Below are 24557 nucleotides of genomic sequence, written 5' to 3' on the forward strand. Positions count from 1 at the left end.
AGTTGTTAAGTTTAGGTATAAGGTGCATTACATGATCTAATTAATAGTTAATATTTTAGTAGTTCACTTTCAGAACAAAAATGTTAAGATAATGTACTCATCCCCTCGTCATCCAAGATGTTCTTGTCTTTCTTTCCTCAGTCGTAAGGAAATTATGTTTTTTTGAGGAAAACATTTCAGGATTTCTCTCCATATAGTGGACTTCTATGGTGCCCCAGAGTTTGAACTTCCAAAATGCAGTTTAAATGCAGCTTCAAATGGCTTTAAATGATCCCAATCGAGGAAAAAGGGTCTTATCTAGCAAAATGGTCGGTTATTTTGTGAAAATAATAATAAATTACAATTTATATAATTTTAACCTCAAATGCTCGTCTTGTCTAGCTCTGTATGTACTCTGTGTAGAGATTTAAAAGTATATAAATTATAAATGTTTTTAGAAAATAACCAATCGTTTCGCAAGGTAAGACCCTTCTTCCTCGGCTGGGATCATTTAAAGCCATTTGAAGCTGCATTTAAACTGCATTTTGGAAGTTCAAACTAGGGGGCACCATAGAAGTCCACTATATGGAGAGAAATCCTGAAATGTTTTCCTCAAAAAAAAAAAAAAAATTCCGACTGAAGGAAGAAATACATGAACGTCTTGGATGACAAGGGGGTGAGTACACTATCTGTAAATTCTTGTTCTGAAAGTGAACTACCCCTTTAAAGTGTGTGAAATTTAACATTTATTCTAGTTATTTTTATTATATAATTATATAATTCATTTTCGGAGATATTTTCTGTAGCAAACAGTTAAAATTGCATTCAATGTGGAACATTCTTTAGAAGAATGGAAAAAGAAGACCATCCTTTGTGACAAAAAACCAAATGATTTCTAATTTCTTCTTTAAAAAAAATAAAAAAGGAAAAAAAAAGCACAATTCACCAGCGCATGTCCTTAAATTATTCACAACACAGGCTCATGCCGTACAGCTAAATGCAGATCTATTCAGATCTATTGCCAGAACAACATCCATCGGTTAGACATCACCTTCTTGCTGTCCTGTAACACTGACATCTCTCTTAAAACTGCTGGGCTGCTGCACTTAGACGTCAAGCCACATTTCAAACAGTTTGGTCAATAGATGATTTTATCAGCTTGTGCTTTGAATGCCTTCAATTAGGTGAAGCAGAGAAAGGGCAAACGGGTTTAGCACAAATCAAATCTTGAAAGAGAGGCATAGTATTTGCCCCGAACCTAAAATATCACATAACTAGCTTTCAATCCATTTAAAACGCTGTAAATTGAAATCGATACTTGAGCAGCAAACCGACACTGATTCATATCTAATGTCTGGATTGAGACTAACAAAGACGACAGAAGACGAGTCGTAGAGCCGTGCTGTCAGCAATTCAGACACATAAAAACTTACGGCCCACCTCGCGTCAGGTGTCTTTCATCCCTTTATTGCAGCATAAAAGCATCTTCAGAGCCATTCTTATTAGTTATAGTGAGGTCGTTCTTCGCTGTTTCAGGTCAGAGAAATGTCTGAGGCCTTGGGCAGCTTTAATCTGTCTCTTATTTAACACTTAGAGGATTCAAGACCCAAGCGATCAGAATAAATCACACAGACGTCGCCATTATTGAGCAGAGCTGAGCCTGGCAAAGTAACGGCAATCAGTGCGAAGACAGTTTCCAACTTTTTTTAAGGTCATTATTTCTTTTCTGGGCGCCTGGACTAAAAAAACCTTACAGTTATGTGACTAATGCAGCATGATAGTGGTTATATAAGAGTGCCATGAAAAAATTAGAAACTATATGCATATAAATTTCAGTCTGTTCTTCACATTAAAGCATTTTATAGCTTCAGAGGACTTTTACGATAGTTTCATAGAGCTTTTCTGGTCACTGTATGGAAAAGAGAGGTACGGACACCTGGCTAAATTTATTTCATGTTATACTGAAAAACTATTTTACATGTCAAATGTTTTAGATTTTTAAAAATTTTTTTTTAAAGATGTCTCTTCTGCTCACCAAGCCTCCATTCATTTGATCCAAAGTACAGCAAAAACAGTAAAATTTAGAACTATTTAAAACAACTGTTTTCTATTTGAATATATTTTAAAATGTAATTTATTTTTTCAATGGATTCATCAAAAAACCTGAAAAAAACCCTCAACTGTTTTAAATATTGATAATAATAATAACTAGATAAAAAAAAAAAAAAAGTTAGTCAAGACAAACTTTAAGCTGGCTTGAAAAAGCCTGATCAGAAAGTGTGAGAAAGTTTAAAAGTTTTAGAAATTGTAGAAATGTTATAGTTTTCAGTCTGAAAAATATTGAAGTTTCAAGTAGTATTAAAGCTAAAAGATTAAATGTTCTGAAGGCAATACAGTTTGTCAGATGGATGGGTGAATAAGTGGCATGTTTCTAGCATGATTAGCATGTTGGTATCATGATTGGCATGTTACTAGCATGTTTCTAGCATGATTAGCATGTTGTTAGCATGCTTCTAACATGTTTCTAGCATGATTAGCATGTTACTAGCATGTTTCTAGCATTTGTTAGCATGTTTCTAGAATTATTAACATGTTACTAGCATGTTGTTAACATGATTAACATGTTGTTAACATGTTTCTAGCATAATTAACATATTGTTAGCATGTTTCTAGCATAATTAACATTGTTAGCATGTTTCTAACATGATTACATGTCAATAGTGTGTTTGCTAGCATGACTAGCACGTTACTAGCATGTTTCTAACATGTTTCTAGCATGATTAGCATTTTGCTAACAAGTTTCAAGCATGATTAACGTTGTTAGCATGTTTCTAGCATGATTAACATGTTACTAACATGTTAACATGTTTTTAACATGTTAACATGTTTTTAACATTACTAACATGTTACTAGCATGTTTCTAGCATGATTAGCATTTTGCTAACAAGTTTCTAGCATGATTAACATTGTTAGCATGTTTCTAGCATGATTAACATGTTACTAACATGTTACTAGCATGTTTCTAGCATGGTTAGCAAGTTATTAACCTGTTCCTAACATGATTAACCTGTTACTAACACTGCTAGCATGTTTCTAGCATGATTAACATGTTTTGAGCATGATAAGCACGTTGTTAGCATGTTTCTAACATGATTAGCATGTTACTAGCATGTTTCTAGCATGATTAACAAGTCAACAGCGTGTTGCTAGCATGTTGATATCATGTTGTTAACAATCATTACAATGTTGCTAGCATGATTAACAAGGCACTAGCATGTTTCTAACATGATGGACATGTTGTTAACATGTTTCTAGCATGATTAGCAAGTTATTAACCTGTTCCTAACATGATTAACCTGTTACTAACATGCTGCTAACATGATTAGAATGTCACTAGCATGATGTTAGCATTAGTAGCATGTTGTTAGGATGATTAGCAAGTTACTAGCATGTTTCTAGCAGATAGATAGATAAATACAGGCTTGGTAAACAGAAGAGACTTCTTAAAAAAAAATAAGAAAAAAGAAAACTTTAAAAACTTTTGTCTGGTAGTGTGTGGGTAAATGAGTTTTAGCTTGAATTGTTATTAAAATATTTTTAAAAACAGTGTCTGATATTACATAAATCACTTGTCCTTGTAGCGGTCAAAAGCTTTACCAGTCGAACACATTTCAGCATTACCAGTAAAACTGAGACACTTTCCCACTCTCAGGACTTCACAAAATGGTGATTGATAGTTTTAATTATAGCAGCAATAAAGGAGTCTCTTCTATTGGATAATTAGCTGTATGATTAATAAACACTATTACTGAGACATACGGATTTGAGAAACTCAGAGCTACTGTCCTCAAGTACTCTTTACTCTTTATCACCAATAATCAAATGAACGCCGTGTGGATAAATGACATACACGAATAAGCTAATAGACACTTGCCACACGCAGAAACGCACTCAACATCCATGAAGTGGAGAGAAAATGGTGTTGCACACCAGTTGAGAGGATACTTTTTAAGAGAGGATTCTCTAAAAGACATTTTGAAACATGTATTTAATGGGTAATTTTACAACACTGCAAAAATGCTTTTCTTACTTAGATTTTTTTGTCAGCCAAAATATCTGAAAATTCTTAAATCAAGATGGATTTTCTAGACAAGTAAAAATTATTTTCTTGTTTTTAGAAAAAACAAGCCAAAATTAAGTGATTTTTTTGCTTAGAACAAGCAAAATAATTTGCCAATGGGGTGAGAAAAAAAATCTTATTTCAAACAGAAAACAAGATTATTTTTCTTACCCCATTGACAGATTATTTTGCTTATTTCAAGCAAAAACACACTTAATTTTGACTTGTTTTTTTTCTGAAAACAAGACAATAATTTTTACTCGTCTAGAAAATCCTTCTTGATTTAAGAATTTTTAGATATTTTGACTGGAAACAAGACAAAAAAATCTAAGTAAGAAATGCATTTTTTTGCAGTGCATGTAATATTTTCATGGATGTTCTCCTCATTTTTAACAAAAGAGCGAGTGTGGCCATTTTAAACCTGAATGTGCAAGACTTCCTGTGCAGTCTTAGCTTCTATTTATTTTTAGCGGTACAAACAGATGGTTATGCTGTTTGATATTACAAATTTCTATTTATTATTATATTATTTTAATGTGTTTTTATAATTAGTGCAAATCGTTTAACTGTTTACTAGGGGCATTGCATTGCGAAATAAGGTGGATAATCAGCTGCATTAAAAAAGTACATGAGTATAAAAACCTAAATGAGGCTTTTAGGTCATGAAAAGATTTTCTAGTTATTTCAGGCTAATGCATACTGTATGTGTGATTTTAAATGGCATCAATCTGAAGGATGTTAAAGAAGGATTTCTTTAATCACTTGCAAACATGGTCTGTTTCATTTCTGAATCCTAATCTCAACAGCTGTGGCAGTTAATTAAGCAGCTGGAAAATTGTATAATGTTGAATATAAGTTCGCTCACATTAATTTTAATTGCTTTCAGCCTTAGTGGAAATGTTTATTAGTCAAAAAAGAAAAGAATATTCTATCATCATTTAGTCGCCCTTATATCACTCCAAACATTTGTAAATGTTTTTGTGTAAGACAATACAGTGAATGTGAATGGTGACCATGTCTGTGCACTTGCATTTTGATTGCACTGTCCCTTTAAGGAAATGTCTGATACTGTAACATTTTTATTTTTGCCCCTCTGGGCCTCTTCGGTCATTTTTGACTGAAAAATTTTATGTTTTGAAATTTAAAAAATTGTAGCTTCATCAGAATGAAATGACACTTGGTGACTTTTGTTGCATTAGCTATCTGAGTACACAAAAAATCACTGACATGATTCGGATATGTTAAAGGGTCAAAAAAAAAAAATAGTCACAAACCAACTTGTTGCAGTGTGTGGCGTATACTGACAAGCTGACCTTCTACTTCTGCAACCTTTAAAGCAATGCTGACAGCACTCATGCATCTGTTTTTGATTCACTTTTGTTGCCAGCTATTTTGACAATAATGGTTGTATGTTGACTTATTTTCAGAGGACAGTAAATCTATACTGCTATACAAGCTGCACATTGACTACTGTAAAATATATCCAAGTTTCAGTTCTATAGTATTGTCCCTTGAGAAGATACACTAAAATTATGTACTCTCTTTTGTGAGATACTGTAACTAAAAATTTTAGCTTGGCTAAAGTTACAGTATGTGTCTTTAATCTTGATTTAAATAGAGAGAGTGTGTCTGAACCCTAAACGCTATCAAAAATGCAAAGCATTCTACCTCTTTTAGTGGACTATCCTAGGTACTATCAGACCTGGGTAGATTACTTACAAAATGTAATCCATTACTGATTCCAAATTACATGACAAAAATTTTAGTAAGTAACATAATCCATTACATGACACATTTTAGGTAGACTACTTTTAGATTACTTTTAATTTTGACCTTTTGACCTAACTTGTTTATCACTTGTACTTGTTTTTCTTTTATGCCAAAAATCATTATATTAAGTAAAGATCATGTTTCATGAAGATATTTTGTAAACTTTGTACTCCTTCGCGGTCAAAAATGACCGACATGGGAAATGAATGGGAAATACGAAAAATGCGATAATTCAGAGAATCTTTGGGTGGCACAAGCTAAAAATCAGCACTGTGCTGACAAAAAAAGTGTTCAGCAATCAAGGACTGACACTCTAAAATATCAAAAGTGCAAAAAAATAATAAATACATAATTAAATTAAAAAATATAATAATAATTCTAGTGGGAAAAAAATGTTCATTAAAATTGTATCAATATTGCATAGTATCATAAAAACTTTCAAAATTCGAAATAATAATCACAAAATATTATTGAACAAAAATGTATTTTATTGATTTACCTGGAAAAAAAAAAACTTTTGACCGTGAGGGAGCCAAGTCTGACCCCTAAACGAAGAGGACCAGAGTTAAATTAAATTAAATTAAATATGACTAATGCATTTGTAATATTAGGTGGGCCAAATGTTTAATATATCAAAGTTAATAATGTTTATCTACTATGCTGTATTGTACCTTCAGTAAATAAATAAACTTTAAGAGAGTTCCGCATAAACTATAAATCATTTCAGTGTTGGTTCAGTGGTTGTCATTATTAGATTAATTACACAACAGACTTACATATACATTCATACATTTAGCAAATGCTTTTATTAAAATCGAGGAAAGCAATTCATCACATTAATGGGAAAGCTGAACATCTTTAACCAAAAATACTTCTCAGCTGAGTCTGACAGACCGTTCATTTTCAGCATTGTGTATATTTCCAATGCTGAATAAATGTTGTTGTTGATCTACTTTCTATAATAATACTTTGTATATAAATACAACAATGCATTTTTAAACAGCAATGAATAATTCACTCCAAATCCACAATATAGGTAAATGTGAAATACAAGGCATAAAATGTTTGTTTTCTCTCAGCGTGACAGCAGAACTTTAGATTCCTGTTTCAGACTAAAACAGTCCCATCAGTCTCCTGTGAAAAAACAGAATAAAAAAAAGTTAAATATCTTATGAATGCATAAAAAGCTACACTGCAAAAAATGCTTTTCTTAGATTTTTTTGGCTTGTTTCCAGCAAAATATCTACAAATTCTTAAATCAAGAAGGATTTTCTAGACAAGTAAAAATTATTTTCTTGTTTTCAGTAAAAACAAGTCAAAATTAAGTGAGTTTTTGCTTAGAACAAGCTAAATCATTTTATTTCAAACAGAAAACAAGATTATTTTTCTTACCCCATTGGCAGATTATTTTGCTTGTTTCAAGAAAAAGCTCACTTAATTTTGACTTGTTTTTACTGAAAACAAGAAAATAATTTTTACTTGTCTAGAAAATCCTTCTTGATTTAAGAATTTGTAGATATTTTGCTGGAAACAAGCCAAAAAAATCTAAGAAAAGCATTTTTTGCAGTGTAGCTTTTTATGCATTCATAAGATATTTAACTTTTTTTTATTCTGTTTTTTCACAGGAGACTGATGGGATTGTTTTAGTCTGAAACAGGAATCTAAAGTTCTGCTGTCACGCTGAGAGAAAACAAACATTTTATGCCTTGTATTTCACATTTACCTATATTGTGGATTTGGAGTGAATTATTCATTGCTGTTTAAAAATGCATTGTTGTATTTATATACAAAGTATTATTATAGAAAGTAGATCAACAACAACATTTATTTAGCATTGGAAATCTAATTAAGAAAAACATTTTTTTGTAGTGTATAAATGCTTCCTAAACACATATGAGCATGCTTGATGAACTTCATCCACCAACTTCGTGAAGGTCTGACGTCCTGTGGATGTAAACGTTCAGTGGAAAAAAAGGAAAGAAGGATATCATCTTGCCTGCTGATGTAACAACCCATTTTCCGTCCATTTATGCTTCTATTCTTGGTCCAGATGAAGTAGGGTTTCCCTTCTTACCTGCTGTGATGTTTTATGAGCAGCGATGCGGGTTGAAGGGCTTCAGCGCCAGTGAATGGGTGAAACCCGCAGGATGGTTTTGGACTGATGGGATGTGAGTGAATCACTGGGGTTCACTGAATATGACGGCGGCGCCGAATAATCCTCAGGATCCGGTGACTCAGCTGGCTTTAGTGAAGTCAAGAGGAAGCAAGTTTAGTGAAGAATACAGTGCTTGAGTGATAAATTACATGGGAAACACCATGAAGATCATGTGTGTCAACAATACCAGCACTCATGCAACACATTTACTTCATTCATGTCATTTCACGTCATTTTCTATGCTTTATCAGTGGATTCATGTGTTGTTTTTTTCCTCATTGCATTTTTAAAATATCTCTGTTCCACGAAAGAAATGATTTAGAACATCTGAACAGGTTTAGAACCATAGAGCATTGCTTTTAATCGTTTTAGTGAAAAACATATGCTGCATTTATTATATTATTAAAGGGATAGTTCACCCAAAAATGAAAATGTGATGTTTATCTGCTTATCCCCAGGGCATCCAAAATGTAGGTGACTTTGTTTCCTCAGCAGAACACAAACGAAGATTTTTAACGAAAACCGGTGCAGCCTGTCAGTCATATAATGGACGTGGATGGGCACCAAACCTTTAAAAGTAAACAAAAGCATGCACAGACAAATCCAAATTACACCCTGCGACTCGTGACGATACATTGATGTCCTAAGACACGAAACGATCGTTTTTTTGCGAGAACTGAACAGTATTTATATAATTTTTTACCTTTGATACACAGCCACGTCCATCTCTCCTGAGCACGAGTTTTGCATCAGGCACGTTACATGTGAACGCGCTCTGGTGTAGTATACGCAAACGCCGGAAAGGGAAATCAGTGAAAAGCCCCGGATGAGTTTGCGCAAGCAAACATAATCTTTTAGCTTTAAATCGGTTTAAAAAATCAAGATAAGCACAAGTAATTGATGAGCTCGTGATGAGTGATGAGCTCGTGCTCAGGACAGATGGATGTGGCTGTGTATCAAAAGTAAAAAATGATATAAATACTATTTAGTTTCTCGCAAAAACCGATCGTTTCGTGTCTTAGGACATCAATGTATCGTCACGAGTCGCATGTTTTTGTTTACTTTTAAAGGTCTGGTGCCCATCCACGTCCATTATATGGCTGGCAGACTGCACCGGTTTTCGTTAAAAATCTTCGTTTGTGTTCTGCTGAGGAAACAAAGTCACCTACATCTTGGATGCCCTGGGGGTAAGCAGATAAACATCACATTTTCATTTTTGGGTGAACTATCCCTTTAACACTTGAGGGAAAGAAACACTACCAGATGCTTTCTTCTAATTGCACAACTAATTGTGTTGACCGTATTTAACTTATTTTAGATAAACATGTCTAATCAGGTGTGAAAATGTATTCTACTCTATACCATTCAAAGGTTTGGGGTTGGAAATATTTTTCTGGAAGCAATTTATACTTATTTAGCAAGGATGCATTAAATTGATCAAAAGTGGCAGTAAATACAATTATACAGTAATGTTACAAAAGTTTTATATTTCAAGTAAATGCTGTTCCTTTGAACGTCAAAAAAAAAAAAAAAAAAAAGAACAGCAAATCAGCATATTTATAAATGATTTCTGAAGGGTCACGTGACACTGAAGACTGGAGTAATGATGCTGAAAGTTCAGCTTTGCATCACTGGAATAAATTACATTTCAAAATATATTAAAATAGAAACAGCTATTTTAAATTGTAAAACTATTTCACAATATTACTGTTTCTAATTCTAAAATTTTGGTCAGTTTATAAGATAAACATAACAGACTTATTTCAAAAACATTAAAACATCTTTCAGACCCCAAAACCTTTGAGTGGTAGTGTGTATACAGTTGAGGTCAAAAGTTTACATACACCTTGCAGAATCTGCAAAATGTTAATTATTTTACCAAAATAAGAGGGATCGTACAAAATGCATGTTATTTTTTATTTAGTACTGACATGAAAAAGATATTTCACATAAAAGATGTTTACATATAGTTCACAAGAGAAAATAATAGTCGAATTTATAAAAATGACCCTGTGCAAAAGTTTACATTCGCTTGATTCTTAATACTGTATTGTTACCTGAATGAACCACAGCTGTGTTTTTTTGTTTAGTGATAGTTGTTTATGAGTCCTTTGTTTGTCCTGAACAGTTAAACTGCCCGCTGTTCTTCAGGTCCCACAAATTCTTTGGTTTTTTTAACATTTTTGTGTATTTGAACCCTTTCCAACAATGACTGTATGATTTTAAAATCCATCTTTTTACACTGAGGACAACTGAGGCACTCATATGCAACTATTACAGAAGGTTCAAACGCTCACTGATACTCCAGAAGAAAGATCATGGTAAATTTACCTCAATTTGTCTTCTGGGAAACATGTAGGTATCTTCTGTAGTTTTGAAGGGCAGTACAAAATGAAAAAAAAAAAAAATGTACACATCTTTATTCTGTTCAAAAGTTTACACCCTCCGGCTCTTAATGCATGTTTTTTCCTTCTGGAGCATCAGGGAGTATTTGAACCTTCTGTAATAGTTGCATATGAGTCCCTCAGTTGTCCTCAGTGTGAAAAGATGGATCTCAAAATCAAACAGTCATTATTGGAAAGGGTTCAAATACATAAAAATGCTGAAAAATCAAAGAATTTGAGGGATGTGAAGGATTTTTCTGAAGAACAGCAGGCAGTTTAACTGTTCAGAAGAAACAAGGGACTCATGAACAACTATCACTAAACAAAAAAAAAAATAAACACAGCTGTGGATCATTCAGGTAACAACACAGTATTAAGAATCAAGTGCATGTTATCTTTTGAAAAGGGTAATTTTTATAAATTCAACTATTATTTTCTCTTGTGCATTATATTATATCATATGTTTTATGTGAAAAATATTATTCAGGGCAGTACTAAATGAAAAATAGCATGCATTTTGTATGATCCCTGGTAAAATAATTAACATTTTGCTGAAACTCTGTTGTTGTGTGGGTGTTGAATTTCTTAGAATTGTAATTCAGTAAGTTCCTCTTCCTACCATTCCAATTCAACTTTAAATTCAAAATAAACTTGGAACTTCCAACAATTTTTGGAATTTAAATTCATTAACTGAAATAAAATGTTGCATCAAATTAAAATAAAACATTCTATTAAAACAGACAGCACTGAGGTAATGTCAGGTACAGGAATGGTGCTTACGGAGGTGATATCACCATTCCTGGCTTCAGCTGCCAATGGGAGAATAAGCTTTCAGTATACAGCCATAATGTCTAATTATAACTAAAGAAGATACTCCGCCGGGTCAGCTGACATTTAATCAATAACAGACGTGATGGATGAATGCAGCAGCTGCTTTAAAGAGCAGTGCAGAGAATAGAAACAGGGTGATAAATAGAATTCACCAGAGCCACATCAAATCCATTTTGAACAGTATAGATGATGACATACATGGTCTTTCGAAGCACTTTAAAGCAACTTTAAGTCCCGTTCTCACCTTTTCTTTGTAACCTTCATTGCAGGGAGAGACTGAGGATTGGGATTTGAAAGATCTGTGTCGGTCTCCGGGCCGGTATCATTCCTGTCTGGCTGGGGCAGAGTGAAACGCTCAATGAAGTTGATTGCATTTCACTCCTGAATCCACAAGAGCACACACTAGATCTATAGACAACAAACAGAGAATATTGACATGACAGGTTACTGGCATTAAGGTTTACTCTGTCAAAATGTGCTACTAATTACATTTTTAGGGGACATCTGTAGTTCCCACCTTGAGAATGTATTAGAAGTTTCTGTGAATATTCCCTACACTCTCAGAAGAAAAAGGTACACAACTGTCACTGGGGTGTAAGAACTTTTCACAAAGTATAATATGTACCTTTAAGTGCTAAAATAAGGTACAAAGAAGTACCATTTACTACCTCAGTGACAGCATTGTACCCTTTTTTCTGAACATGTACTGTAAAATATGTTATAATGTAGAAATTGCTCTTTGTCAGTGCAATCTGCTTGAAAAAATGCTTATGCAGTAATTATAAGCAACTAAGAATTGGTTTAAGAGTGTGGGTATCATAAACATCAACTTGTTTGTAATTGGAAGGATGCCTGTTGGTGAATGTCATAAGATAAAGTGAATAATAAACGATAATTTTTCAAAAGTAGATTTTTACTGTACAAATATTAGTAAAAATATTTACTGAAAATTTCAGAGAAAAAATACTCAAAAATAAATAAACAAAATTTTGGGTAGAATTTGCATAAAAAAATAATTCAGTAATTGAAATTGATGAATTTTACAAATATATATATATATATATATATATATATATATATATATATATATGCATATATATATAAATATATATTATAAATTTTTACACACACACACACACACACACACACACATATATATATATATATATATATATATATATGTGTGTGTGTGTGTGTGTGTGTATACATATATATATATATATATATATATATATATATTATAAATTATTACAAATTGTTGTATTGAGATTTATTTTCTTTTTACATATATATATATATATATATATGTGTGTGTGTGTGTGTGTGTGTGTGTGTGTGTGTGTGTGTTATAAATTATTACAAATTGTTGTATTGAGATTTATTTTCTTTTTACATATATGTATATATATGTATATGTGTGTGTGTGTGTGTGTGTGTGTGTGTGTGTGTGTGTATATATATATATATATATATATATATATATATAATAAAATTAAATAAAAAAATAATAAATGAAACAATTTTTGAAAAAAAAAATTCTTAATCGTTAATATATAAAGATATATAGATTTCTTTTAGAAAAATGTCACTATAAAAATCTATGGTCCTAAAACAGGCATTTTCATTGTAAAAAAAAAAAAAAAAAAAAAAAAAAAAAATTGGAAAAAATTAATTTTGTATTCGTTAATATATAAAGATATATAAATACTTTTTTTAAATGTCACTAAAAAAATCTACATGGTCACAAAAACATTTTTTATTGTTAATGTAACTAAGTAATTAAAATAAAATAAAAATACATTTTTAAATTTTTGAAAAAAATTACAAAGTTATTCAATGACAAATGTTTTCTTTTTTAAATAAAAATTAAATAGATTTTGTGATCAAATGTTCCTCAACACAAACAGTGAGATAAACACTCATTATGCAATGTTAATTTTTATGAACAAGCTTTTCATCCACAGTTGTATTTTTAGACTCTGATTATCCTTCATTATCAAGTCACTTAATTATAGCGACTGTTGTCCTGTTTCTTTAGATGTATGTATTATTCTTCACCTTCCCCCTAAATGCATGTCTAGATCTATAGAAGCCTGAGACTTCACACGCAGGTTCAGTCCTCTCATTAGACTAAAGCATTAAGTGCAGGACTAGACAAGTGCTTTTACCATGGATACACGTGCATAAAGATCCATCTCCCTTACGCCGTTCAGCATGAGCTTGCATTAAGCAGCTACTGACACAGAATGAAAGCACCACACATAATCAGATACAACGAGCACGGCTAAAACAACAGTAACCTTCTCACCTTACCTTCCAGTCAAGGCTATGGTGAAAATAATGCCAAAAACAGTTGCTGAGTTGTTCTACAACCACAGCATGTCACGAAGCCAAAGCGTGTGTTTCTGTGTTCATGATGCTGCCCAGTCGCAGAGCCTTTTCTTGTTGTCATGGAAACAGGCATCCAGATCCTGGGCTGCTTCCCATCACATGTTCATAAAACATTCTTCCATAAAGCTAATATACTGTTTTAGGAGGATGAGGAGATGGGATTATGGCTTGGCTGCTGGCTGTCATTATATATGTCAACCGTAACTGTGTTATTTAACGAGAGCATCTGGCTCACTCATTATCAAATCCTTCCACACATGGCAAGATTTTACAAGGATGCACACATTAGACTAACATGGGTATTATTTGTTGCAAAGGAGAAACATCATTGCATTGAAATGGAAAGAACATAAAATAAAAAGAGAGGAAAAAAATACAAGCATGTCAACAAAGAAGGCGTCAATCAGAATGAATGGTATCATAGACCTTAAGAAATTTGTGTTATTATTATAATAACAACAACAACAACAACAACTCAAATCTATGTGAAGTGTTAGGAAATTTGTTCTTGTGAATAAGAAAGAAGTAACAGTTCAATAGCATAGGTACTGCAAGAAAATAAATATATGTTTCAGTGAAACGATTTAATCACATTTTATAAAAGGAGATTAAAAACAAATTAAATATTCCCAATTTTAAGGAATAAGAACAAGAATTCCCCAAAGTGAATAAATGAATAAATTGGGGGAAATATATTTTTTGGTCATAAAATAAATAAATAAATAAATACATAAATAAATAAATAAGTACAGTGCTTTTTAAAAATATAATTTTGATTTTAAACAAATTGGTAGAAAATATATTCACATAAATATATTTTGAAATATATTTAAGCTAATGTATTTTTTTGTATTTTTTTCCCAGTGAATACTGTCAAAACATGGGTATTGCAAAATAACAATAAAATAAAAAATTAAATAAAGATGTTAACTTCTGAATTTATTTTACTCTCAAAATTTAAACACCATTATAAAATTATTGCGGCTCAAAAATTTGTGGCTTTTCCATTTTTCCAGTTTTTAATGCCTGCATTTGAAGGCATGTGTAGCTTGACAGGAGAAGGGCGATTGTACTGTTAAACCACGCCCAGCTTCTTACTATTCAGAAGGCGAATCTGCGAATTACGCTAGTGTAATGAATATTAATTAGGATATTGTGACGTTTCATTTGTAACTGGAGCGCGGAGACGCGTCAAATAATTAATATTCATGAGTCATCGCTATTGTGTCAAAAACCACGCCCACCCTTCACTGTTCAGGGCGTACTTCCAATAAAGCTTCCGCAGTTTGAACCATCATGGCAGCCGGCAAAGCGTCCTTGGTGGCGCTTGGACTTCAGTTCTGTGTAAAAAACAAGCTTCTGCCGAAGTCAGCTTTGCCTGGTATTGTCAGCTGTATTAAAAGAGGTAAGGGCTTTCAATGACACTTGAATGTCAGGAATTTTTCTGTGATAAATGTCATCATGTTCGCCTTTGACACTGACATTCTGACAAGACGAGAACACCCAGTATGTTAGGCTCTAGATATAAAAGGAGAAATGTTAAATAAATAAAGCGAAATGTGTTTATACTAAGGTATAAGATGTTTTTCTTAGGTTTCTTTTTTTCTCTTTCGTGTTAGTGTTAAAATATGTATTGTCATAATACATTCATAGTCTTATATAATAGAATTTTAGTTCGTAACAGAGAGTTTACATCTTTTTTTGTTGATCTAGACTCTATATTCAGATATAACCGAGATATAACCATTGTGACAACAAGCCCCGGGGTCCCCGACATTAAACAGCTGTTACATAAGAAGGAAGGTAGCGCATTACAAGTAACGCAAGTTACGTAATATATTACTTTTTCCAAGTAACTAGTAAAGTAACGCATTACTTTTTAAAATATGTAACGCCAGTTACCCCCCCCCCCCCCATTTATTTATTGATTAAAAGCTCTCCTGTCCCCATGTTGAGAGAAATTGTGTGTAAGATGTTACTTTAGTTCTAGAAAAAATCTGATCATGCATTAATTCATTTCACTCACTAAAAAACAGATACAGTATTCCTCAAAATGAATAAAACAGTGAATTTCAACGCAAACTTGCAATAACTAAATATGTTAAATAATACAAATATCCTTTATGTATTTAAATCCCATTTTATTAACCAGTGTCTTTGCTGCTGACCAATGATGACCCAATTCATCCATACTAATAAGAAAAAATGCTCTAGATAATCTAACATTTGTTTTATTTATTTATTTATTTTTTTATTGCTGTAGTATTGACATTTTTTCTTCTGCGGTCTACTGTACAGAGGTGAATTTACTTTTCTCTAAGCCTGAAGCTTTTGGTGTGAAAAGATTTGCCAAAAATATACCTTTTTATATTAAAAACAAACAAGCAAGCCCTGCCCAGATTTAAAAGGTAATGCAAAAGATTTAAAAGGTAATGCAAAAGTAACCTAATGCATTACTTTCCATAAAAAGTAACTAAGTAATGGAATTAGTTAGTTACTTTTTTAGGGTGTATCTCAATATTGTAATGCATTACTTTTAAAAGTAACATTCCCCAACACTAATAGTGGTCTTTCAGTACTTACAAATAATTATGTGAAATAGAAATGTACATGTTGGATAAAGCGCAGTCATACAGATCTTGTTCAGTACAAGCATTCCAAGCAGTCATCTCGATTTCATTAAACTCTATTGTGTCTTGCAGGTCTTGCCACAAGCGTGTTGTCTCAGCCCGTTGAAGTTCCCAGTGCCACAACCTCTCCAAGCAGCAGTTTTAGCGGACCGTTGGAACATTACGACAGCCTTATTCGAGATGGACAGTTACGAGAAGATCTGCAACAGAGGCTTGTTTTGGAAAAACTGGATCAGATGCAGAAGAATCTTCGAGGGTACAGCAATGAACGCTCAACGCTTTTCTCAAAGGTAAACAACACAAAGTTTTGTGGCCTAAAGCAGCCAAAATATAGCCTGCAGATTTCAAAGTGTGCTTTTAACCAATTCTGATTTCTTTTATCTCCACGACAGTTCTTTTCCAAGAGAAAGCCACCAAAAGGTTATTACATATTTGGAGATGTTGGTAAGTTCTGTGGCATGATGTTGAGGCTCAGTCATACTTTGTTATTCTGTTATCGAAATTAACTGCTTAGTTCTGTTATCAATGCATTTTTTTTCAGGCACAGGAAAAACTATGGTTATGGACATGTTTTATGATCACGTAGAGACAGCGAGGAAAAAGAGGGTTCATTTTCATGGATTCATGTTGGATGTACACAAACGTAAGTTTGCTATGATTCATGTTTTAGTTCAGATTTGTCTTTTTTATGTACACTACCAGTCAAAAGTTTTTGAACAGTAAGAATTTTAATGTTTTTAAAAGAAGTCTCTTCTCTCTCTTTTTTTTCAGTTTTCTTTGATAAATAGAGAGTATATAAATGTCTATATCATTACATTTGAACAATTTAAAACATCCTTGATAAATAAAAGCATTAATTTCTATCATTTCTGTCCCCTATATATATACACACACACACACACACACACACACACACACACACACACACACACACTGGGGAAAGATTTTATCTCCAAGAAACAAAAGCTTTTAATTTCATATAAATGCTACGTTTTGGATCTTTCCATTCAGAATCCTGAATAAATGTACTTAACTGTTTTACATATTGATGATGATAATAATAATAATAGTAAAAATGTTTCTTGAACAGCAGATCAGCATATTAGAATGATTTCTGAAGGATCATGTGACCCTGAGGACTAGAGTAATTATGCTGAAAATTTATCTTTGATCACAGGAATAAATTACATTTTAAAATATATTCCAATAGAAAACAGCTAAAATAGTAAAAATATTTCAGTTTTTTTTTTATTACTGTATTTTGGATTAGCAGGCTTGTTGAGCAGAAAATCCTTAAAAATATATATATTTAAAATCTTACTGTTCAAAAAGTTTGACTGTTTAACTATTAATTTAATTTAATTTTATGACTACCTCATTACATTTGGTAAATAGACCACCAACGCAACACATTTTCTCACCAACAGACTATTATTTTTCTTTGTTGTCTAATTTGCGCACCATTTATCTGTCTTTTAAGCTTAACCTAGAAATTGGCTTAAAGTGTGTTATTTAATTTCTGAGTTACTGAAATATTCCCAAAAATAACCCATATATTAATTCGGTTTCTGTATGTGGATTATAAACAGATTGCAAGATTAGTAAAGTTGACATTATTTGTCTTACTCAGATAGACTCATGTTTATATAGGAATCCATCGGCTCAAGCAAAGTTTGCCCAAGAGAAAAGTGGGAAAAATGGCGAAAGCTTACGATCCTATCGCACCGGTTGCTGAAGAAATCAGTGAGGAGGCCTCCCTTCTGTGTTTTGATGAGTTTCAGGTGACCGTTTTAGTCTGTATTTGTGTAGTTGCAATCTAATCAAGCTACGAAACAGTGTACTGAGATCTGCTTCGGTTATCTTTTAAGTTCATACAGTAACAATCAAACCAGTACAGAGAATAATCAATATTGATTTTTAAGATTTCTGAAACTTTTTCTGTTCATCAGGTCACTGATATTGCAGATGCCATGATTCTTAAGCAACTCTTTGAGAACCTGTTCCTGAATGGAGTTGTAGTTGTTGCCACGTCCAACCGGCCTCCGGATGGTAAGAAGCAGTGTTTTTTTTTTTTTTTTCTCTCAGTGTGACCAGCAGAGACTTGCAGCAATAAAAACTATTTATAAAACTTGTATAAAAGTAAATGCTGTTTCAGTTTTTCTAATTCACCCAGCCACAAAAATGAAAATTACCCCATGATTTACTCACTTTCAAGCCATCCTGTGTTCTTCTTTCAGATGAATACAGTTGGAGTTTTACTAAAAATACCCTGGCTCTTCTAAGCTTTATAATGGCAGTGAATGGTGGTCAAGATTTTGAAGCAAAATAAAGTGTATCCATCAACCATAAAAAGCTAGAGATTACAATTAATAAAGTTGTAAATACAGATATTTTTCTTACACAAACACATTGATTTGCTTCAGAAATGCCACTTTTTGAGATGGATGGATGCACTTTATTTTGCTTTAAAATCTCCACCCCCTATTGACTGCCATTATAAAGTTTGGAAGAGCCAGAACATATTTTGTAATGTAACTCCGATTGTGTTTGTCTGAAAGAAGAAAGTCTTATACACCTAGGATAGCTTGAGGGAGAGTAAATCATGGAGTCATTTTCATTTTTGGATGAACTATCCCTTTAAATTTAACATTGAATTAAATGTGTAACTTGCCTTTTCTTTGTAAATTTTTTTTAAGGATGTTTACTAGCAATATATGAGTGAAAATTGATTTGGAATAAGTTATGCACCATTTTCTTCAATATTGCATATCACACAATGTGCAGTTTCTTACAGTAACTCTTGGCTTCCAAATCCCGGTTTGTTTTGAGCACAATATCTTGTTTTACAGATCTATACAAAAATGGATTACAGAGGGTGAACTTTGTGCCCTTTATTGCTGTGCTAAAGGTAAGCGCTTAAGCAGCAGGTGTATTATCTAATACACTTATTTCAGTTCTTATTGGTGTTATGTACTGTACCTAAAGAAATAGTTCTCCCAAAAGTGAAAGTTTGCTGAAAATTTACTAGATGTAGGTGAGTTTGTTTCGTCATGGAAACAGAAATATAGCATTTGATCATTTGCTCACCAATGGATCCTCTGCAGTGAATGGGTGCTGTCAGAATCCAAAACATCTGATAAAAACATCAAAGTAATCCACACCACTCCAGTCCATCAATTAACATCTTGTAAAGTGAAAAGCTGCCAAAGGAATAGTCCATAATCCAAAATAAACTCTTCCTGCAGTCAAAAAGTCCATCTACTATTGTCCTCTCACACCAAAATCCACTTGCATATTTGTTTAGAAATGTTTTGGACTGTTTTTGCTTGTAAACAATGCTTGATCTGTGCATATTTGTCTCTTCATTCAGATTAGAAGACTTTTGTTCACCAGAGAAAGCAATATTATGAATAGAGGACTCTCTATCTGTTTTAGCTGGAAGCGATGGTTTGAAATGAAAAACACCTAATAATGCTACAAACACATAGCTTTTCACTTCACAAGATGTTAAATGGTGGATTGGAGTCATGTGGATTATTTGTGGATTATTGTGATGTTTTTATCAGCGGTTTGGATTCTCATTCTGACGGCACCCATTTACTGCAGAGGATCCACTGGTGAACAAGTGATGTAATGCTACATTTCTCCAAATCTGATGAAGAAACAATCTCATCTACATCTTGGATGGCCTAAGGGTGAGGGTCAGCAGGTTTTAATTTTTAGGTGAACTATCCCTTTCAATCCCTTCTTTGGGAATAAGGTTGAAATATTGATAATGCATGTTGATTTTTCTGTTATAAATGCTGCAAATAATGCAGCGGTCAAATGTCTTTTAAATAGGAGTATTGCCAAACTCTACGCCTGGATTCTGGAATAGATTATCGGAGAAGAAATCGCCCTGCAGCCGGAAAACTCTTCTACCTGTGAGAAAATTCATTATGTTTTACAAAATGTACTGCATTAGTTTAGTGATGCACTTTTAATTAGTTATGAATGTTGACTTCTTTCTTTAATCAAAGACATGTAGTTTAAAGTGTTTAAAACCAAAGTGTAAAAATTATGCACCACTAACATTAACAAAAAGAGCTACAGAAATAATAATTATAATTTTCAAACAATCCCAACTCGCACCATTAGATGAGTCACTCTTGCTTAGGTGAGTCTTGCTCAGGAGATGCCATCAACTAAATTGTTCCTATTGGCTTTTCATATTAAGATGGCGTATTAAAAACAAATTTCACATCCAAAACATGACGTGCTTCGCTTCAACAGTAAATGTTAGTGCTTTGAATGAGTATAAATAAATAAAAACAATATATTATGAAGTGATTAATAATTCATTAAAAAATTTTGAATTTAGTTCCAGTGAACCTGATGTTGATGCAACACTCGATAAGCTGTTCGATGAGATGGCCTTCAAACAGAATGACAGTAAGTTGGCTGCTCATTTAATTAGCTGATGGTTTATCAGTCAAAACACCCTAACAAAAGAGTTTCCCATTAGTTGTCATATTATATGTGTGAATGCCAATATGTATGTCCAAAATTTTGTGAATTGAGAATTTAAAATTTTTTAATTACTATTTTGTAATGCAATTAAATTAAGGTTTGTTTTGTTTATTACAGTTACCCGGCCCAGATCTCTAAAGGTACATGGCAGGATACTGACTCTTAATAAAGCTTGTGGGACCATAGCAGACTGCACTTTTGAGGAGCTGTGTGACCGAGTAAGCTTGTGTTTCCTATGACGTTTCATTGTCCTCCAGTGAATTAAACAAGATTAAGTGAGCATTGTGTTCGTTTCACTGTTAGCCTATAGGAGCCAGCGACTATCTGGAAATGTCTGCTGTGTTTGACACAATTTTCATCCGGAACATTCCTTTGCTCACTTTGAACAAGAAGACGCAAGCCAGACGCTTCATAACTCTCATTGACGCACTGTATGAGCACAAGGTAGGTCATGAAATACTTGTGATTTCTGTTGGAAGGTCTCAAAGGAATCACTCACAGTTCGGTGGAATATCCCCACAGGTTCGAGTCGTGCTGCAGGCTGAAACTTCGTTAGATGAGCTGTTTGTTCATGAACACCACGACGATCACGACCCTCACGACACTCATGTTTTATTGGATGATCTGGGCATTTCAAGGGTAACTTACAAAGCATTTGCTACTTCAATTTTTTGAGAATTAAATAAGAAGCTTTTATTGTTACAAGCTAAATGTTGCCTTTGGAATTTTATTATAAATCTGAGAGAAGCTCCTGAAATTGTATCTGTCAATTCTCATATGTTTCTACTACCATTCAAAGGTTTGGGGTTGGTAAATATTTTTTTTTGTTGGAAGAATGCTTTTCTTACTATCTTACTACTAATTTTCTACAGTGTATATGTGACCCTGGATCACAAAACCAGTTTTAAGTAGCATGGGTATATTTGTAGCAATAGCCAAAATGACATTGTGTGGGTCAAAATGATCAATTTTTCTTTTATGTCAAAAATCATTTGGATATTAAGTAAAGATCATGTTCCATTACTATATTTTGTACATTTCATACCATAAATATATCAAAACTTAGTTTTTAATTAATGATATGCATTGCTAAGAACTTCTATTGTACAGCTTTAAAGGTGATTTTCTCATTTTTTTATTTTTTTTTTTTTTTTGCACCCTCAGATTCCAGATTTTCAAATTGTTGTATCTTGGCCAAATATTGTCCTATTCTAACAAGCAATATATCAATGGAAAGCTTATTTATTCAACTTTGCCCTTATGGTTTTGTGGTCCACAATGGAAAATATCTATTTTCTATTTGACTGTTTAATTTATTCCTGTTTTTCAAAGCTGAATTTTTAGCATCATCACTCCAGTCATCAGTGTCACATGATTCTTCAGAAATCATTCTAATATGCCAATTTGAAACATTTCTTATAATCAATGTTAAAAATAGTTGCGCTGCTGCATATTTTTGTGGAAACTGCAATACATTTTTTTTTTTTAGAATAGTTTTTTGTTTAATAGAAAGTTGAAAAGAACATTTGTTTGAAGTATTTTATAATATAAATATCTTTACTGCCACTTTTGATTATTTTAATGCATCCTTGTTGAATATAAGTATTGATTTCTTTAAAAAAAATGGTCAGGTTGAACATTATCATGTACTTAATTGTTGAGGAATCATTGAAAATAAAATGCTCTATAAAATAAAACCCCTTAATGGTCTTAAAAAAAAAAAGTTAAAGGGATAGTTCACCCAAAAATGAAAATTTAGTCACTCTCAGGCCATTTAAGATGTAGATAGGTTTGTTTCTTCATCAGATTTGGGGAAATGTAGCATTACATCACTTGCACACTAATCCTGAGGTGTTGATGAGCTCTTTACATTGATGGGCAGCACTGATTTGATTATCTTTTTTTTAATGCAGGATGCAGGCAGCTCGCTGGCCATCTTTACAGGAGAAGAGGAGGTGTTCGCCTTCCAGAGGACAGTATCTCGCCTTACCGAGATGCAAACAGAGGAGTACTGGGTTGCAGGAGATCGGAGCTCTAAGTAGCTTTTATCATTACTAACTCCATATACAGCGGCCATCTCAGCTATCATAAGACTCAGCCTCGCATGAGGTCTTGGGATCAACTCCATTTTGATTTGGTGAGGACTGTATTTTAATCTGAACTGTATGGTATAATGCTGCACTTTATAAACGCACATGTAAACATGAACGAGAGTCTAGCCTCTTTTTGAGGTTTGGTCTTGAAAGATTGGTAGGTTTGTTGGAAGAATCAGGATGTGGATCTGTCAAAGATGAGTTTTGAAATCAGGCTGCTTTTTTGGTTATATAAATGGTTTGTGGAATATTTTATGCAACATATTTAAGATTGTTTGTTTGCATTAAAATTATTTTATCTTTTAATTGTCCGATTGTTCTGAAGCTTTGTGTAGTGATTCCATTTCAGGTCTGTGATGTTTACAGGTAGGTTTATGTGGTTTATTTATCATTGTTTGTATCCAAAACATAATATGAAAATATTAGTCATGTATATTTAGGTCTAATGAAGGAGACGTGATTGGACATTTGCTGTGAGGGCCTGAGAGAGCTGCTTTCATTGGAGGTACTTAGGATTAGGGATTTGAATGAATCATGCATTAAATTGTGTGATTTGTTGGAGAAGTGTTGAAGTGTTAAAAAAAAACACCCTGGCAACAGGATAGCAATACCTTGTCAACTTTACAGGAACAATCTATTCTTTTCGTTTCTAAAATACGCCAAGTAATTTTTCATTTACCGTTCCTATTATTTTAAAAGATGTTCTCTTTCACTTAAAAGTGTAAACACTTTTACTAAAAAAATAAGGAAAAAAGCAAGGCTTTAAAAATACAATACCAGTCAAAAGGACTTTTACTGTTTTTAAAGAAGTCTCTTCTGCTCACCAAGCCTGCATTTATTTGATCCAAAGTACAGCAAAAAAAAAAACAGTACAATTTTTAAATATTTGTACTATTTAAAATAACTAAAAATCTATATGAATATATTTTAAAAAAATATATAATTGATAATTTTGCATCATTACTCAAGTCACATGATCCTTCAGAAATCATTCTAATATTCTGAATTGATGCTCAAAAAACATTTATTAATATTATGTTGAAAACCGCTGAGTAATTTTTTTTCAGGTTTCTTTGATGAATCGAAAGTTCAGAAAAACAGCATTTATCTGACATAGAAATCCTTTGTAACACAAATGTTGTTATCATCACTTTTGATAAATGTAAAGCATCCTTGCTAAATAAGTGTTAATTTCTTTAATTTCTTATAGAATAAAAATTATGCCAAGCCTATGAATAGTATAATGTTACAAAAGTTTTTTTTTTTTTTTTTTTCTGATAAATGCTAGTCTTCGGATCTCTTTATTCATCAACGTGCAGAAAAATGTACTCATCTGTTTTAAATATTGATAATAATAAAAAATGAAAATCTGCACATCATGATTTCTGAAGGTTCGTGCTACACTGAAGACTGGAGTGTTACTGAAAATTTTGCTTTGATCACAGAAATAAATTATTTCAAAATATTCAAATAGAAAGCAGTTATTTTAAATAGTAAAAATATTTCAAAGTTTTACTGATTTTGCTGTATTTTGGATCAAATAATTGCAGAAGAGACTTCTTTAAAACATTACTTGGAAAAAAACCATGCTGTAATATATACATATGCATTACAGCAGATACCATTCTGACCTTTTAAAAACATAGTTTTATATATTTCAGTAATGAGAATTTGGGGAATATGTGCTTAATTGTA

The 24557-nt window shown here is 32.6% G+C and overlaps 1 protein-coding gene and 1 long non-coding RNA gene across 2 annotated transcripts; one reads left to right on the forward strand and one right to left on the reverse strand.

The window, feature by feature from the left end:
• Positions 1–7589: 7589 nt before the first annotated feature.
• LOC141295317 (uncharacterized) lies at positions 7590–13678 on the reverse strand. Its single transcript, XR_012341047.1, has 4 exons — positions 13553–13678; positions 11484–11647; positions 7944–8111; positions 7590–7813 (listed from the first exon to the last, which is right to left on the reverse strand). It is a non-coding gene; the product is annotated as an uncharacterized lncRNA (long non-coding RNA).
• Positions 13679–14920: 1242 nt separating this feature from the next.
• afg1la (AFG1 like ATPase a) lies at positions 14921–23168 on the forward strand. The gene is made up of 13 exons (XM_073827324.1): positions 14921–15035; positions 16333–16550; positions 16653–16704; positions 16802–16903; positions 17911–18041; positions 18210–18309; positions 19110–19168; positions 20101–20183; positions 20621–20691; positions 20887–20987; positions 21073–21213; positions 21292–21408; positions 22683–23168. Exons 1-13 carry the CDS (start codon positions 14927–14929, stop codon positions 22809–22811), a joined length of 1413 nt encoding a protein of 470 aa, XP_073683425.1. The 5' UTR covers positions 14921–14926; the 3' UTR covers positions 22812–23168.
• The last annotated feature ends 1389 nt before the right edge of the window (positions 23169–24557 follow it).

The sequence above is a fragment of the Garra rufa genome, chromosome 21, assembly GCF_049309525.1.
Source record: "Garra rufa chromosome 21, GarRuf1.0, whole genome shotgun sequence".
NCBI lineage: Eukaryota > Metazoa > Chordata > Actinopteri > Cypriniformes > Cyprinidae > Garra > Garra rufa.

Bases quoted from the DNA above. Each gene is read 5' to 3' on its own strand.
- afg1la (XM_073827324.1), top strand. From the start codon at position 14,927: ATGGCAGCCGGCAAAGCGTCCTTGGTGGCGCTTGGACTTCAGTTCTGT. The intron at 15,036-16,332 runs GTAAGGGCTTTC...TGTGTCTTGCAG, and splicing joins TGTCAGCTGTATTAAAAGAG to GTCTTGCCACAAGCGTGTTG. The intron at 18,310-19,109 runs GTAAGAAGCAGT...CTTGTTTTACAG, and splicing joins GTCCAACCGGCCTCCGGATG to ATCTATACAAAAATGGATTA.